At 36.0% G+C, this 19,727-nt stretch overlaps 1 protein-coding gene across 3 annotated transcripts in view; it reads left to right on the top strand.

Annotated features, from left to right (window-relative positions):
- Positions 1-1,361: 1,361 nt before the first annotated feature.
- The window catches only part of LOC127977673 (protein FAM168A-like), a 38,135-nt gene continuing 19,769 nt past the window's right edge, over positions 1,362-19,727 (top strand). Inside the window, exons 1-2 of one of the 3 annotated variants that reach the window (XM_052582659.1) lie at positions 1,362-1,546; positions 19,496-19,618. In XM_052582659.1, the coding sequence (XP_052438619.1) occupies positions 19,548-19,618 (71 nt within the window). In that variant the 5' untranslated portion in view covers positions 1,362-1,546; positions 19,496-19,547. The remainder of the gene's footprint in view (positions 1,547-19,495; positions 19,619-19,727) is intronic. The other 2 variants (XM_052582661.1, XM_052582660.1) reach the window with 2 other exon arrangements.

Here is a 19,727-nt window from a genome sequence, read left to right as displayed (position 1 = left end):
AAGACATAGTTTATGACTTCTTGTTAATTTGAACCTTGATTACCTCTTCAGAGCTTTAGCTCAATTTCATTGAATAAACCAGGCACAATATTTCTACCCCGATGGTATTTTTTGAGTACTATAGAAATTCCATTGTACGGCAAAAGTCATTCATGAAACTGATTCATATCTTATGGTATTTACTATATGGTGCATTCATTAATAGCATGGAAGACTAACCTGGTATTTTGGAAAGTGTTAAAATATTGATTTGCAGCTTCAGTCTGCTGTAATGAGGGACTCAAATACAAATGTAAGTGCTATGTAATATGATATCGTATATAAATGTACTACTGTTCAGTATTTAAGTTCCCTATTTGTAAGATAATTTAAGTAATATATCTTGTAAGTTTCAAAGCATCAGTCAAGAACACAAAAGGAAGCTGATACAGATGTAATGTGAGCCAACATGTTGGAAACACTAGATGGCACTGTTGATCTTTCCCAGCAGAATGAACCGCTTTCTCTTCAGTTCACCAGGAAATTACTCCTTCAGAACGATACTGAGATTTATTCATTGTCCCACTTGTTGAAATGTGACACTAGTTTACACGTTTCCCGTTTAAACTGAGCGTGAGTGTTTTAAATAATAATAATAACTTTTGTCTCTATCTCTCTCTCTGTACTGTAGAGCTGCATTGCAGACACCAGAGAGCGCGCGAACCAAAGTCTCATCGGTTTCTTTGTGAAGGTTTTTGACAAAATACCATACTGCATGTAAATGCTAAAATATTTAATTTCCTTTTTGTTTTTTGTTTTTGTTGTAATTTGTAATCAGTAATGGACTACTGACTATCCAGCCAGCACTGTGTAGCTATATATGTTTATTTATTTTACGAAAAACATGTGATCAATAATATTTGTCTGTTTGATTAAATATTATTATTATTATTATTATTATAGCTATTTTAAATGTGATGCAAGCCATGGATTTCCAGTTTAAAATGCACCTATGCTGAAGAAACGGTGCTTGTTCTCTGGTGGACATGTAAACAGGCGCATGTTTTTATTTATTATTTCTGGCATTTTTTGCTCTGTTTTCACGCAGACTATGGCCAGTCCCTGCACACGCGTGGATCTTTATGCATGTGAATTATGAAGGACAGAATGAAGTGAGGTTTATTTACACGCACGCACGCACGCGCATGCATTCATATTCAGCCATACTGACTGATTTTTGCTCGTGCGTATGGCGAATGGATGGTGCGCTGAAAGCCTGGTGCGTTCAGTCGTGCGTCAGACACAGAGGTCCTCCCCTCATGTTTCCATGTTACTGCCCCCCCCCCCCCTCTCTCTCTCTCTATCCCCCTCCCTTCCTCTCTTCTCTTCTCTTCTGGCATCCCCCATCCCCCATCGCTTTATGTGCTTCCATACAGCCTGAAAATCAACCGGAGGAGGAAACCTTCACACTCGCGGAGAATAGACTGACCCTCAGCAACCCAGAAGATCGCTTATAACCAGAATCACAGACTGGACCAGGGTGACCCATCTAAACCGTCTCGCACTGGTGAGTCACGTTTGATGTCGTTTTTATTTCTAAAGTCCAGAAACACCATCCAGCCACCATTAGAGCTTCAGTGCCACCAAACAGCAGCAATGCTTTTCTCCTGCCAGTGTGTGTTAGTGATGGTGAAGCTGCTTCTTATTTGTCTGATGGTGATTTAGGAGAAAACGAATGCGTTCGCTTCACCCATTCGAGTTCAGACTATCGATCGACGGCGTTATCGGGACGGATCCGTGAATGAGAGGGATTTTTCAAGCTGACTTTGTTCATTCCCTTGTCATGCATTTGGACATTCCATAGAGCTGAGACACAGAGACGCTCAAAATGGTGTCTGGAGGAGTTTGAGGCCTTTAAACGCACGAGAGAGCCGATCATAAGCGCTGCGATGAGGAAATATGATGCGCGATCAAAGAATCAGACGCATCCATGTGCAACAATGTAACTGCGATTATGACGCAATAAAGATCTTTTGTTGACCAGCGTTACAATGTAACGAGCGTTCGAGCGACAGTTCTGCTTTCTCGTTTTTTTTTTTTTTTTTTTTTTTTTGGTGCATCCATGCACGATGATTTCGGTTGCAGTGCCATTGATTTTTATGGCGTTATCGATTTTATTTCGGCATATTTTTGCCATTGCATTCGTGGTTGATTGATACAAAGGGAAACAGGACATTGGTACATATAGAATAGCAGTCAGTGTGTTTTGGACATAATCCATAAGAAATTAGGTGCATGCTTATGAAATGAATTTCGCATCTACAGCCATTCACAGGCCAGTATGTGGGTACTTTGTGTTTTAGTGAAGGAATGCAAAACAGTATTTCCTATTACCTCCTTCATTTACAGATATAACAGTGGATGCCAGCTTACCTCGTCCTTTTGTTTAATCATCTATTTTACAGAGAGAAAGAGAATATGAAAAAATAAATCAATAAATAAAAAGTATTACAGTAAGTATTATAAATTATGAAGCAGCTGCTCAACATATTATTTTATGAATTAATTAATGAATTATAATGGCTGTTATGTTTTTATTGAGGGAATCTAATCTATTTATAATTGTGTCAAATGCAGAAATAAAATGTGATTGGACACTTAAATGTAAAGTTCTTCAAAGTACTTATATTTGAAAATGTATTAAATAATCTACTAATAATAATAATTATTATTAATGGATGTTATGCTTTTATTGTTGTAGTCTAATAATTAGTTTTTTCAACTTAAACTTAATATGAAAATAATGTATGTATTGTTCTATCTCTAACCATCACAGACAATGAAATGTAAAGTTACCCAACAAAAATGTGACATGTTCATAATCCAAAGGCCAGAAATCTGCAGTTTATTCATCTCTGCTTCTGCGATGATTGGATTGGCGTTCTCATCATGTGCCGTTCCTGCAATAAAAGCATCGATAGCTTTCTGATTGATGGTCTTAACATTACAGTGGCTGAAGAGACACCGTAAACGCTTCGTTTGTTTTCATTGATAGTTTCATTATCAGCTCGAAATTCAATTTGCACAGAAAAGCTCCTCATCACAGTATGACTGCGACTTATTAAAGGTTTATGGATTGTGCTGCAAGTATGCTGAAGCTTTTGGGCTTTTGTCATAATTAAAGGATTTATTGTCTTTTGGAGGAGTAGCAGGTGCTCTAATGAAACAGAAGAACAGAAATGTGCTTTTAAGCATTGAGATCACAGTCAGGCCTAATCACAAAATGTCTTAATTAGTGTGCATTCTAAGCCATTACCACTAGTTACTACAGCTTATACTTAAAATCTTAACCCCTCGTAAGAAACCTCAGATTTTTTTTTACTTTGCAAAATTATCCAGTTTAGACAGATAGATAGATACTTGAGAATGGACTTTTCTGTACTCTCAGTAACTGGACCGTTGATATTTATCACGATGGCTGAAAGTCTGCAGTTTGCCACAAACATGTTAGCATGCGAGTCTGTGGCTGCGTGTTAATTGTGTCGCAGTATGTGTCTTCGCACTTCTGCGTTACTGCATCTTTTGTGAGACTCCTTTTTCATCAGAGGTGGTTTTATTTTTGAGTGAAAAAACAGATGAATGTTTTTTGATGAACTGGTCTGTGTGTGAGCCAAATCCACAGTGAAATGAAAGGATTCTGATCGACGGAACCTCTCAGCTGAGTGTTAGCATATGCTTTCACTGTAATAGTGCTTATAGAGCTCAGATTAACCACACACACACACACACACACACACACCCTGAGGGGATGTTGGTTTCCTCTGATAAACAGGAGCAGAAATGCTCCAAGATCCTGCCTGGTGGCTACAGGGGAATCCCATTAGATTTGCAATGCTGTTTCAGGGTATCAGTGTCTGCTCATGAGATCAGCTAACAATAGCGTGAAACATAACGTCATATAAAATATAGACTGTTAAACATGAGTATCTTGTGAACTGGAAAGAGACCTGCAGTGGCCATATTGAAGAGCATTGTGAGTAGCAATCTGTAGATACAATAATGTTTAGATAATGTTGAGGTTTTTTTCTTTCTTTATTTTTTGGGGAAAAAAACTGTATTATATAAGTCACATTTTTACTCTTAACCTGACATATTATTATTATTATTATTAAATATTATTTTAGCTTTTCCAAATGCAGATCCCATCTTTTGCAAAAACATCCTGCTGCTTTTCTATAGTATTGTATGGTATTGTGGACAAATTCCATGGTACCTCGATATATGGTACATAATGATTACTATATTCATTTAACACAGTATATACGTGATTCTGAGTGAAATTTTATCATGGGAAAAAAAATAGTACCTATTTGCACACTGTTATAATTGCACTAAATTATTTAATAAAACTTATACTGAATTTTATTGCATTTTTATTTTTTTAAATACGGTATCTGTAGAATACAATTTGGAAAAATAATAATTATGTATGTATTAATGTAGCTGTTTGTTTATTTTAGGGGTCGACTAATGTGTTTTTCATGGGCAATACCGATTATTACAGATTAAGTAGACCAATAACCGATATTTTGAACCGATATATGATTTGTGTGAAAGAAAATTTGTCAAAATGAAGAATAACAAGTGGCTCTAAAAAAAACTCTTTAAATGCTTTTAAATCATTTGATATTTGATGGTTTTAAAAAGTTTAACAATACTTATAACCATAAAAAAATGTTTAAAATAGATGCCGATATTCGGCCATGCCTATAACCGTCCGAACCCTGATTTATTTAGCATCGTGTGTTACATTTAACTTGCATTTAATGTGCAAAATTATTTGTTTATTAATTTATTTAGCATTGTTTGCTACACTTAACTTGCATTTAATGTGAAAATTATTTTAATATTCATAATTCATAATTCATCTTTGGCCTATATTCAAACATGTTTAATGCACCTTTCATCGTTCACTCACAATATTATTTTTCTTTCAAGTAAGATTTTTTTTCATACAAGGAGGCTTGTTTTTCAGGTTTCCCAAATGCCTTCAGCCCTAACCAAGTATACAACACGAGTCAGAGATCAAATCAGAATGAATGGTGTTTAAGAGGATAATAACCAGCCAGTGAAAGGTCTGTACTGTGTTAGTGAGATTATCCTCACAAAGACGCCCCTTAGTTAAGAACGTATTATACTCAGTTTGATGGTATTATTTCATTATAAAACTCAAATGCTCTTTGGTTAAAGACTTAGAAGAGAGCATGTCTTTGACTCTTAGAGCTCTAAAGCCTAATTAGAGTTTATTTTTAGGAATTACTAAGAAATGAGACTAAAATTGTATAAGAAAGTGGCAGTATGAAGGATTGTGCTGCTGTGAGTTTGGTGCGTTTGAAGCGATGCTGATGCTAATTGTTAGTAATTTGGAGAACTTGCGCATGCTGTAGCGTCACACAAATACTGAACAAGCATCTACTAAACATCTGAGCGGCGTGTAGGCTGAGACGCTTCTGGATGGGCGTATTTTTGGACATTCTGTGGGCAGACACTGAAATCACAGCCTTGCTGAATTTCTCTGGGGGAAAGATGAAACTCCTACCGGTTTTGTCGCACCAAACATATTAAAAATGAAAAAAAAAGACTAGTCTCCTTTTCAAGGGAGTAAACAAAGGAGCCTCTGGCTGTGTGAAGTGAACGTCTTTGGCTTCTTTAAAAAGCTGCTGTAATTGAGCTACATTAAACTACAGATCATAAACACATATGCTCACAGCCACCCAAATACTCATTTAATTCTATTTCTAGACACGGCACAGCTGTGACATGAGTAACTCGTCATTTAGGAGCATTTTAAGTGTACCGAAGGTTCACTGGTGGTCCTTTGCAGCACCGCAGGTTAGGGCTGCACGATTATGACAAAAATCATAATTGTCAGTTATTCCCTTGAATTTTATAATTGCGATTATTAATAACGATTATCACAGTTTGCACTGAACGATGTTTATACCATTGTTTGATGCAACCGCATGTTGTATTTTTATATGAAAATAAACAAGCTGAAAACACTAACTGAAAAACCTTTAGTGCTTTTCTGTAGTATTTAGCCTCAAAAGTCAACTATACACTGGATTTGTTTCTTCTTTAAATTATAAAAAAGTTAAATTATGAATGGTATTATAATGTTTAAAATTTAAATAATGGGAAAAACCCTAAAGATAACGTAGAAAGAAAAAAATGCATCTTAAGGGTGCAGAATAACATAAGTGGACTTTGAACGATTAATTGCCACTTTGAACGATTACATAATTGTGGCATCCATAATTTTTGCGATTAGATTAGATATTTGATTTATTGTGCAGCCCTACTGCAGGTTGAGTAAGGAAGCCTCTACTTATTTTTTCTCTATTTAGTAGCAGGGGTTCAATCTTCAACTGGCTGGCAGGAGCCGCCACTGACAGGTCACCTAACCTGCAAGTGGTTGGTGGCAGCTGCCAGTGGCAGACCATGTGACCTGTCAGTAGGGATGCAACAAAACCGTTTTTTTATAGAACTGAACCGATTTTGTGTTTTGTGTTTAATTTCTTATTGTGAACCTGTTCAGTTCTTTACTTTTACATGGTTGATGTTTTAGAGGATTTTAGCATGAAATCAAGTGTTTAACTGACTGTGATCCCGACTGGTTGGTTATTGCCGCTTCCACTGGCTGCTCAATCAGACAGCTGCAAGAGCACTCAGAGTTTAACGTGTTCTCTACCACTCTCTCTACAAAGAAATATTTTATTTCATGATTATGAATTTATTCTTATGGGTCTGTTCTTTTACATGATAAAGTGTAAAAAAAATCCCAAATAAAGTGACCAAATGGCCGTGATCCACTGGCCACTCAATCAGACCGCCGCCTCGTTCCAGGAAATTCTAATACTTGTATTTCCCTAGCTACATTGGAAGGAGAGTAAAGCACATAAATCTGCCATAAATCAATGGTTCTGAAAATGATTTTAAAATGATTTTAAACAATTACATTTTTGAGACTCAAGATTTTTGGTTCACCACGTTTTCAAAGCATCCAATCAAGCTGTTCTAGTGACACATTTTTATAAAACTATTTTAAATGAATTCAAGATTGTAGCTACTTGCGCATTTCATTTGGGAATGTTGTAAAAGCTATGCAAATTAATAATTAATCCCCTATATTTTTTGCTTGGGTATAACGGAAGTCAACTGATATATTAGATATGTTTTCCTTATGCTATGCATGGTAATCAATTAATGTTAGATGGCAACATTTTATTAAAATATGTATTTATATATAATTATAATAATAATTATAGATTTTTCCTACAGTAGTTGTTGTGTAGATGCTTTTATGCCACCTCGGTGCTGCATTATAAATCCGTGGAATAACTGTTTTATGTAACTTGCACATATTACACAAGAATAACTGTCCTAAGGAGCCTTTCTGTTGTAACTGAGGCTATATTTTCAAAAGCGACATTACATGTAGACGGTTTCTGTTTTTAGATTAAATGATTGTATTCAGTAGAGTGATAATCTGTCTCATTTCTTACATTTGCCCCCTCCATCACTCATATCAGCTCAGCTCACTTTCGCTCTCTCAGCAGTACTGTAGACCCGCAGGCATCAGACACACACACACACACACACTCACTCACTCGTGCCTTCAGGTCAAACCAGAGTTTTCATGTTTCACCTGCTGCTCTCTGTGTGTGTGTGTGTTATGTATGGTTTGCGCCAGCCGCTGTCTCCTCTCCTTTGTCATATTTTGCACAGAAATTCTGCTGAACCAACACATTTAGGTAAACGTGGACTTTGGTAGAGAGTGACTCACTGTGTGTACGCATGTGTGTGTGTGTGTGTGTGTGTGTGTGTGTGTGTGTGTGTGTGTTTGTTTGGGTGCTGTTCAGACTGCCAAACGTAATTTAGCATCACACAAGTACTAAGCATGTTCAGCCTGAATTCCCTCACACTGAAGAATGCAGCACATGCATGAAATTTTGAAGTAAAAAGAACGAAATAGTATTTTCTTGTAAAACATACTCAAGCAATATTTATTTGGGTGTATATTAATTTTAAAGATATTTTTTTACAGTGTAATCAAAACTGAGTTTGGAATAAATACTGTTTTTTTATCTCAGTAAAACTATGCTGTGATAGCAGTGGTGTTATGTTGTTGTCCTCACATTACATGCATTGTTCATCCTGATAAGTTGTTATTTAGCATTGTAAATCCATTTGCGTAAAATGAATTAAACTTTAGCCTAGAGGTTAGATTTCAGTAAATTTTCATATTAATATTTCATATTAACAAATTAATGTTAAAAATCATAGATGACATTGCTTGTTTTATTCCGAAAGAATGCATTAAATTGATAAAAAGTGACAGAAAAGACATTACCAAAAGATTTCTACTTCGAATAAATGCTGTTCTCTTAAATGTTCTGTTTATCACAGTATCCTAAAAATACAGTATATAGGCTATATAAAAATAAGAATCAGCACAACTGTTTTCAATATTGATCATCAGAAAAGTGTCTTGAGCAGCAAATCATTATATTAGAACGATTTCAGAAGAACAACGTGAAACTAAAGACTGGAGTAATAATGATGCAAAAAATTCAGCTTTGATCACAGAAATAAATTACATCTTACAATATATCCACATAGAAAACAGTTCTATTAAATTCTAATAACATTTCACTATATTATATTTTTTTAACTTTATTTTTAATCAAATAAATGCAGCCTTAACCACCCCAAGTGAATTCATGTATTGTACACAATGCATAAACAGTTTCCTGTAGTAGTTATTCAAGCCCTTTGATAAGAAAACCATTCCCTCCATTTTTTCCACGGAGGAAGACGATGTCAAGGTAAAGAAAGGAAAGAGGCTTAAAAATGCAGCTCTCGTGGTGCTGTGTGTGTATGTCGGGGGGAAACAGAGGCAACAGAGGATCCTGACGGGGGCATCTCAGCACACCATGTTGTTTCGAGGCAATTGTTTGCAGGATAATGTCCTATACAAAATGGAGGTAGTGCCTCAGTGAAAGGCAGGATTTGAGATCGAATGGACCTTTTTAGATTCAGAGAGGACAAGCTCTTGCAAGGGCAGTTAAAACAATGGCATTTTTTGGGAGAGGGCCACTCCCCTTCATGCCCTGTTCTCATTCAGCTGGGAAGGGAAGGACCTATTGTTTTTGAATAGCTAATTAAGCTTCTCATGAGTGTTTTTATGAAGTCTGTGTGTGTGTGTGTGTGTGTGTGTGTGTGTGTGTGAGAGAGAGAGAGAGAGAGAGAGAGAGAAAGAAGGGGCTTGAAGGATTTCCCTTGGGTCTCGGGATGGTTCAGGTGAGATCTGTAGTTCTCCTGCACCTGTGAGCATTAACTGCAGCTGCATCAGAAGTTTTCTCTGGTGCGAGTCAAAAGTTACTGCTTGACCCAGTTAGAGGAACATTCAGGGTTCAGTGCAACTTAAAGGTACAGTTTTCGTAATTGACACCCCTTGCGTTGTTTAAAACCTTTATGATTTGCATTGTTCTGTGGAAAACAAAAGTAGACTACAGTAGTGCTGCAACGACGTGTCGACGCCATCGATTACGTCCACTACAAAAATAAGTTGATGTGCGTGAAATGCGTCGACCTGTCACACTGTTTACATCTTGCATTAATGGCATACTGGGAATGGAGAAAGTTGCATTACACCACAAAAACAGGAACAGTGGTTTCTGTTTTTGTGATGGAATGCAACTTTCTCCATTCGCTTCCATTATTAGCGGTCATACCATGCGCCTACATTGGAAATAACGAACTTGTGAATATATGAACGGTCCCTTAAAAGACAGTCACAGACCACCAAGCTACCCAGAATCTGCTCCAGATCTCTGGAAACCATGCTAAACCATAGACTACATTTTATGGTTTGTGATGCTAAAGAACATTTCATGACGTCTCAGGCAACTGTACATTTGTGGCTACTGTTTCAATTATAAGCGCTATCGTAAACTCATATTTAACATAGTAAAATAATTTTCTTTGCCTCTTTATGTTGGTATACTATAAAAACTTAAACCACATTGGTTGAAAATGAATAAAGGTTAAATTATATTATTAGTTGTATTTATATTTTTTTGTAAAGTTATCCAAAGGATTCATTAGCTTATCAAAAAAAGAACATTAGATTAATTATTTTTTGTAATAAAAATAATCGTTAGAGTAGTCGACTAATCAAAATAATAATCGTTAGATTCGTCGACAGAAAAAAATGATCGTTAGTTGCAGCTCTAGACTACAGTACCATTCAAAAGTTTGGGGTCAGTATGAATTTCCTAATGAAGAAATTAATCATTTTATTCAGCAAAAAATACATTAAATTAAATTAATCAAACGTGACAAAAAAAAGACAATGTTACAAAAAATTATATTTCAAATAAATACTATTCTTTTTTTGGACAAAAAAATTCTTACGACTTCTTTTCAAAACATTACAAAAACAATTAACCCTAAAAAAGTTTTTTTTTTTTTTTGTAGTAGTAGTAGTGTAGTGTTTTTCCTTTATTTATTTATATATATATATATATATATATATATATATATATATATATATATATATATATATATATATATATATATATATATATTCTCCCAAGACAGTGATTACACTCGATTTGAATAATAATTAGTTGTAGTAGTAGCCGTAAAATCATTCAATAATTATAAAAGAGAAATATCAATTATTTCATATTTTATAATCTGAACTACTCATTATTACTATCTGTGGTAGTCCAAAAAAAATAGTTTATAATATGGAGCTTTAAGTTGTATTTTCTAATGATGAATATTTCTTGTAATTGTGCAGCAAGGTATTTTTGGAATAACAACACCAAAGTTATATGATGAAAAAAACTGATATTGATATTGTTTGGGTGACACACGGCATGTTCATAAATTGTGTTAGTGGTCTGCAATATGAGAAACAGATGTCAAAAATCCCAATAGTGTGTATTGAAACTGACATTTAGATGAATCATAGTAAATCTCGTAGAAAGCAGGTGTAGGAATGCATTATTTCTAGACTACGTGCGTGGATACGCGTACATCCCTTGCTTTGCATGAATGTTTGGTGTGTGTGTGAATCCCAATTACGTACTCAGCTGTTGAAGTGCTTCCTTCACCAAATGATATGAAAGAAATGCACGCGTGGTTTGGCACTGCCGGATGAATCGCTTTCTCTTTGTCTCTTGTTATTACTACAGGGGATTGAGAACATGTTCATGTTTAAAACTTGGAATTGGAAGCAGAATTCATAACGACTGTCCTGCAGCTTGAATCTGTAAATGTTACTGTAAATCACTGTCATTGCTCTCGCATCGATCTTATGGACCTTGGCAAGTGCAAAAAAAAGAGGGAGTGAGCTGTTGTGAGGGGGATGGGACGCTGAGACGCTGTGAATCTACAGCGCTACCCATCCAGACAGGCTTTGTTTAACAGCAGACGGTCTGGGAAGATTTCCATTCACTCAGGTCGTCGCTGAATGTCAGGTAGTTCGTTCCTTCATTCACTGCTTCACAGAGTCCTTAAAACGCTTCATTTACAGAACAAATGAATGGCTTTTATTGATTAACGTTTAGGTGGTAGGCTGTAAAATCAGTATAGCTATTTAGAGAGAACTATTTTACCCGTTTCATTCAAAAACATTTGAAAACCTCATTTGTCTGCTCCGTTAATTGGCCAAGCAGTAAATTAATTCTAGATTAATATTAAAGCATACATGTTTGGGCTGAAATTATCTGTCATCCAGTCCTAATATAAATGTAACCTTGAACCACAAAACCAGTCAAAGGGTCTGTTTTTGGAAATTGAGATTTGTACATCATCTCCGTTTTTTATAATAGAACAATATTTGGCCGAGATACAACTATTTGAAAATCTGGAATCTGAGGGTGCGCTTTTTTTTTTTTTTTTTTTTGGAGAAAACCACCTTTAAAGTTGTCTATATAAAATTCTTAGCAATGCATATTACTAATCAAAACTTACGTTTTGATATTTATGATTGTACATTTATAAAATATCTTCATGGAACATGATCTTTACTTAAAACAAGATTTTTGGCATCAAAGAAAAATGTATAATTTTTACCCATTTTTTACTTGTATAATAATCATTTACATTGTAAAATTAAATAAGAAATAAAATATAAAATAATTGATGTTGATAATAAATGATCAGATATTATAATAAATTAATTTATACAATAATCTAATAGAGAAAATCATCACAGCATATTTGTATAGGATGGTATTGGCATAGACCTAATGCATGTCAGTTTCCAAATCTATTAATTTATCTTGTTAGTGAATCTTAAGCTATTTCTGTTTTGCTAGAGATATCAGTCAGCTGTGCACATTTATTGTTTGCCTATAACCCCTAAATGACCAGATGTATGATCGGATCTGTTATCAGCTGTGTGATGCAGCTCTGGTGTGAAAGTGACAGTAGCCCGTGACACCGGGCTGTGTGTGCATGTGTGTGTTCAGCGCAGTGCAGGTTAGCTTGTCTTTCTCCCACTGTTTGCACAGCTCACACAGCTGGACCTCACAGCAGAGACTGTTTTGTCCCCACAGCGTGATCACTGGCACACACACACACACACAGATACACAGTTGGTGGTTTCTGTTCTGTTCACAGCAGCTCTTTAGGCGCTTATTATCGAAATAATTCACAGACGCCCCTGTGCTTCAGCCCCTCTCCCACCCTGTGTGTGTGTGTGTGTGTGTGTGCCTGTCAGATCAGAGTGATGGAGACAGAAAACCCTCTTTTCCTGACTCCCCCTAAAGAGAGAGCGAGGAATACTTCTCTTCCGTCACCAACACTGTAAGAAATAGGGACGAACGGGAGAAAGAGGATGCGATGTGTCCTTTTTTTCTCCCTTGGTTTGTGTTTTTGTTGGTCTGTCTGCGCTCATGCCAGCCTTAAGATCATTCACATGCGACCTGACCTGAGAGTTATGGGAATCAACTAGGTTTCTGAAGGAAATCTTTGGGGTATTTGCCCATGCAAGCATTGTGGCTAGTTGCTAGGCTGTTGTACTAGTATTGATACTTGACTTAACAATTTCCACTAATAAAAGTAGAGAACTAAAATCAGGAACAGGTGTTAGATGCAGCCTATACATTAATATTGCATGCTCTTAATTAAAGGGGTCATGAACTGCCTTTGTTTTTTATTGTGTACTGTTCTCTAAGGTCCACTGATAATGTTATTAAGATTTTTGCATAAAAAAAACATAATGTTTAACAATTAATAATGTAATAACAAAGCAATAGTCACTGCTTTATAAAAACAGTCTCTCACACTTGTGTGTTGTGACATTACTGTTGGATCCAATATAGTCACACAGCATTGTCATTTAGTTTCAGTCTTTCTAAAAAAAAATCCAGCATCAAATGCCTTGTTTGTAAACAAATCTGTGGTCAAATGAAGAGATCAAAGGACCAAGTTCTTAATGACGTGTTCTGAAAATAAAGTTCATCAAATAAAGTTTATCATTTGGTGTCTGTGTAGACATTAGTAGTGCATTAGTCACTCATTTACTTACTATGTGTGTGAATTTGTGGGCGGGGCTGAATTTGTGGGCGGGGCTGAACAGGCAGTGATGTAGAAGCAGGTGTTGATCATCCTCTGTAGAGACATGTTTACCCACACAATTACATCATAAAGCTTCAATATAACGCTTATAGACTAATGAGAACGTTCTGAAACGTACAGGATGTTTTTATAGCACAATGACCTCTTAAATATCAAAAGATCAAGGGAATTTTGATTTCTCAGTCCATGACCCCTTTAAAATGTATGTCTCTTTTTCACCTATGTGTGTCTTTTGCTCCACACAACACAAAACTCTTGATGATGTAAAACCTGTCCCAGAATCCTGGTGTTTTGTTCAGGAATCAGTCAGTGATATTCTGTCCCTATGGCCAGGCCCTTGGGCCCTCGGGCTCTTCTGTGCTGTTTGCAGCAGCATCATTAATTCAGTGTGTTTGTACTGTTGAGCAGAGGAGAAGAGAGATGTGTTCGCCTCAGGGCCGCTCCACATAACTGGGAGAAACCATCTTTCCAAAGTCAGCTACAGAGTCTCTGTTAGATTGACAGGTTCTGGTTATATGCAGTTGTAATGCAGCAGTGTGGCCATGCTTTTATGATGGCTTAATGTGATATGAGTAGAGTGTACTAGTGTAGTTGTGAGTTATTTGGTGCCATTGTGATTGGGGTCAATAATGCATGTATTTTTTAATTATTTTTATTGAGCAAGGACACATCAAATTGATCAAAAGTGACAGCATTTATAAATGTTGTTCTTTTGAACATTCTCTTCATTAAAAGAATTCTGGAAAATAAAACATATTACAGTTTCCACAAGACAATGATTCTTGAGCAGCTAATCAGCATATTAAAATGATTTCTGAAATATGATGTGACATTGAAGACTGATGCTGAAAATTTGGTATAAATTAGAAAGAAATACTGTTTTTACTGTATTTTAATTCAAATAAATGCAGCCTTGATAAGCATAATAGTCATTTTTCTAAAACATGTAGAGTCCTAAAACTTTTTAAGTAGTGGATCTTAATGAAAACATTTATTAACAAAATACGCGGATGTTTTTGGTGAATAAAAGTTTGGATTGTGAAAATAAGGCTGAAGATACAAGCTAAGTATAAGCTATCAAATGGAGGATTTCTGAATGAATGAAAGTCATGACTAAGCAGCAGAAGAGCGTGCTTTGTTGTTGCAGTCGTACCGTTCAGTACAAACAAAGCATTTCAGTCTGGACAGTGAATGAAGCAGCGTTACTGAGACACAGAGTCCTGAGCTGCAGGAAGCTGATGTGTGCAGTCACTGGCTGTTAGTGGTGTGTCACTGTGACATCATCATCATCACAGGGTCACCGTGGGGTCAGAGAGATGAGCAGGGAAAACCTCCAACAGAATCAACTGTTTTCAAAGACACCTCACAAATGTTAGTATTTTATTCTCATTTCAAAAGGGGAATTTTTTTACTTTTAAGAACTGATTGTAATTCTTACTAATGATATCAGTGATCTTAAATAATTTTTTTTTTACTTTATTTCATTTTATTACTATTATTTTGTTATTTAGTTTTCATTTATTGTTACAGATTGTTTGCATTACTGCCCTTTTTAATAAGGTTTTAGGGGATTGGTGTAATTGTTTTTATTTTATTTTGTTGTATTAAACTTTTTAGAAAGTTTTTTTTTTATTTTTTTATGTATTAATAAAAAAAAATCATTTTTTATTTTTTTATGATTTTGTCATGAAATTTTACCAACACATTTTTGACAGTATTTGTTAGATTCAGAATAAACTTTTTTTTTCCCTTGCTGATTAAAAAAAAATTATAATGGATTTTAATGATAATTAAAATGTATTTTTCTTTATTGCTATTAAAAAATATATATTTTGGTCACAATTAAAGTTCAAGTTTAGGTTCAAAGGCTTTTCGTATGCTGCGCTCATACAGTTTGTTCATGCTGAATCATAAAACCACATCCAGATTCAGATCATCTTGAATACTGTATCAACAGGCAGATGAGATGAATATGTTTGTGCGTCTGGATTTCCCCTCATCTGGTTTCCCGTCTCCTGATGCTGCAGGGCAGATTTAATGAGCAGTAAGCAATGCACCTTTCAACAACGTGTTATAAAGAGCAGCACATTACATAACAGCAGCATAACTGCCAAACCCTGTGTTCTGCCTGAAAGAGAAGGAGAGGAGCGAGAGCTCAAGGGCACTGCAGTCTGTTCAGATTCACCCTGATAAAAAAGGAGGGGGGAAAAAGAGTTATTCATAGAGATTAAGGAAAGAGGGGGAGGGGCGGAAAGAGGGAGGAAAGACGCTGGAATGGAGGAGGTATTGATTTGCTTAGAGGAGGATGGAAGAGATGGTGAAAGGCAGTCGAATGGAGAAAGCAAGTAAGAAGAGATGACAGAAGGATTCAGATTTAGATCACAGCAATCCTGCTTTCTTAAAAATACAGTTCAGGCAAAATGAATATCTATTTATTATTTGAGTGTGTGAGTGTATAGAATGTAAAAAAATATTATCTGTACAATCCTGCATGCTTGTTTCTATATGAGCGTTCTAGCCCATTTCTGTTAAGATTTAAAAAAAAAAGGCACAACAGTGCATAATTTATCTACATTTATATATTACATTGTTTTCAGAAATGTGTTTTTGAATGCATATTTTATTCCGTTTGCATGAAAAAAGGAAGCAGACATTCCACACATAATAAGTATTATATATATTCATAATTTATCGATTCCCAAGCCTAGAAGTAAATGAGGAAAGGAGACCCTTAATGAGAACAAGGAGTAAATCTTGAGCACCTGTGTCTCTGCGATATTCTCTCTCTCTCTCTCTCTCTCTCTCTCTCTCTCTCTCATCTGCATGCATTAATATCAGTTAATGGTCTGTTTTTATTGCCATCTCTGAGCTCTGCTATGCATTAAACTAGACGTGTTTTAGCACTCAGCCATTTTCCTGCACATCTCTTCTCCCGTGAACGACTCTACGGGGATGAAGAAAGGGCAGACCGGTGCTTGATCAGATGCTGGTTAGTTACCCGAATGTGCTCTCACAGCCCCATTCTCCACCCTTCATCAGCCGCGGTGCGTGTTTGGCTTGTAGAGGAGCACATAAAGCCGTGAATTATACCTGCTCGTGATAATGAGTGCACTCTGATTTTGTGCTGCATTTTGCTCATTGAGCCATAAGAAACGTCTCTCTTGTCTGTGTGTGTTCCAGTTAATTATTTCAAATACCATTGCTGCCGTTGAGGACTGTGTTTTCTGTATATGGGGTGTATGAAGATGATGAAACCAGAAAATGTTAATATAAAAAAACAGAAAAACAAACAACCATGAAGATCGATATAATCATTTATTTGAATTAATGCACATCTATTTGTGCCCACATGCAAATCATTAAAAAGCTGGAAATATTAGGCCATCTGAAATACTGTTGTAGTATTTATTAATAATATATATATATTTTTTTTAAGAATTTAGTATTTTTTTATTTGCTTATTGCCACAGAATTCTCCATAAAATAATTTGAAAAATAAAAATAAAAATCATCATGTAATCACAAGTTCAAAGGTCACTCAGATTCAGTGGTGAATTGTCTCTATTGCTCAAGAATCAGGTTATCTGGTCTTTAATTTCCCATCAGTATATCTGAAAAGAATAAGAATCGTGAATCCCGTGGAAGCTGTTTATATCACGTCTGGACATGTTCTGAATGCACACTCCTGTTTTCAGTAGATTTCCCGGTTATGTCTGTGGATATCCTTCATCATACTGGCATACTGAGGAAGTCATTAGTGCAGAGAGTAGAGGTGATTGTGTTCTGGTGCGAGGGGCACCTTCATCCACCAGCAGCTCAAGGTGATCTGTCACGGCCTGATTAATGATTCACAGTCTGCAGAACACCAGCGGCTCAGAGCTGCACATGCACATGCACAAAGAGCAGCCAAACCTGATTTATGTCATTTTCAACTGTCCAATAAACAGCAGTGATAATAAGCTGAGACGACGGCAAGCACAGGTGCACAATACCTTCACTAGAGAGCACTGTTGGCTTGCTTATGAAGTCACATGATGAATAGTGTTAAACATGCATTAATTTGCAAATGGCATCGAAGTGATGATATTGTGTTCTTTCAGGCATTTCGAAAACAAGTGTTGAAATATTTAGATACTTATTGTATCATATGTGGTTTTTGTCAATCAAGCAACCCAGTGCATATACTTGTATTTGGGTAAGAAAATGAAAAGTGCTACTAAAATGTGTAATTATAAAAATGTAAAAGGTTAAAAACAATTTGCATTATCTTCATGGAAGCGGGTTGTGTTTCAAAATGTTTTGTGTGTAAGCAATGATTTTATGCTGTTTTGTTCAGTTAGCTTTTTTATGTTACATCACCAATAAAACCATTCTTTATCATTTATTATATAAAAAAAAAAAAAATTCACGTTTTCATACTCTTACCTATTTTGTCATTCAGACTTATCAATACCACAGTTTTTTTTCTTTTTCTGTAGTCCCATGTAAAAATTAAATGATTATAATAATAAAAAATTGCAGCCTTCTCTGGCTTCTATTGCACACAAACAAGGGTAATGTGATGTCTATTATTTAATTTTCCATCAGTATGGTGATATTTGATACTTAAGAAAGTTATTTTTTGCTGGACTATCTTTTTAAGCTCATTTATACAAAGTAATACTTTACTGAAAATGTTCTCACCCTCAGGCCAAGAGTTTATTTCTTCATCCGAATGTATTTGGAGAATCAAAAATAATTTGCTTACCAGCGAATGCACTGACTGCAGTGAATGGGTGCCGTCAGAATGAGAGCTGATAAAAACATCACAATAATCCACAAGTAATCCATATCACTCCAGTCCAGCCTTGTGAAGTGAAAAGCTGATTGTTAGTAAGAAACAAATGCATCATGTTTTAACTTCTGTTCATGGCCAAAATATGAGTCCAAAATAATTTCTACACCAGTGAAAAAGTCTCCCGTTATCCTCTCTCATCAAAATGCACCTACATATTTGTTTTGAAATATTGTGGACGGTTTTGGCTCGTAAACAGTGTTTGATCTGTGCAGATTTTTCTCCTGATTCAGACCAAATCCAGACCCTTTTTCTGGAAGCAATATAAATGGATAGAGGACTTATATTTTAGTCAGAAGTTTAAAAATGCCTTAATGATGGATTTGTGTCTGACAAACATGCAACTTTTGGCTTCACAAGACATTAAGTGATGGACTGGAGTAGTGTGTATTATTTGTGGATTATTGTGATGTTTTTATCAGCTGTTTGGACTCTCATTCTGACGGCACCCATTCACTGCAGAGGATCCATTGGTGAGTAAGTGATGGGATGCTAAATTCCTCCAAATCCGTTCTGATGAAGAAACAAACTCCTCTACATCTTAGATGGCCCGAGGGTGAGTAAATGTTCAACAGATGGTTATTTCCATTCCTTCAAGCAGTAAAACTGATCAAAATGCTTGTCCTTAATATGTAATAATGCGAAATGGAGCTGGCATTTCTTGTTCATCTTACGCTATGATGCCTTTTTAAAGAAATAAGCATTTCATTAAAGCAATTGATTTTAAATGGGTTTGACTGCAGTTTAGCTCAAATCTACATGCACACGTTTAAATCCAGCACTTCTTGTCCCCGACGCACCGTTATTCACGCCGTACTGATCTGTCCATCAGTGTGTGAAGGTGTGTGTGCTTTGATTTCTGCTGCTTGTCACTTTATGTCTCTCTCTTTGCCACTGCTTTGCTCGCTTTATGTTGCTTTGCTGTGTTTTGCTTTGCTCTGCTGTGCTTGTGCTTGATGGTTTGCCTTTTAATCACGACCTGCTCTCGTTTTGTTTGTTTCCTTCTTTTTTTGTCATTTCCAGATTTGCATATCCATTCTTCCTACCTCCTTCATTTGCCTTTCCTTCACTGAGAATGGCAAGCGGGCATTCCACTGACAAATTCAGTTTTCTGTACCCAACAGACACCAGTCAGAACATTAAGAGGTCAGTCTAGTGCTCGGCACCTTCCACCGTGTGTGTGTGCGTGTGTGTGTTAGTGAACGTTATTGACTCCAGCTGTATGTCATGTTTCTCTCCTCTAGGGTTTTGTATG

Source organism: Carassius gibelio, chromosome B18 (assembly GCF_023724105.1).
Source record: "Carassius gibelio isolate Cgi1373 ecotype wild population from Czech Republic chromosome B18, carGib1.2-hapl.c, whole genome shotgun sequence".
In the NCBI taxonomy this organism is placed as follows: Eukaryota; Metazoa; Chordata; class Actinopteri; order Cypriniformes; family Cyprinidae; genus Carassius; species Carassius gibelio.
The sequence above is the reverse complement of the archived record's forward strand: the minus strand, read 5'-3'. Positions and strand labels throughout refer to the sequence as shown.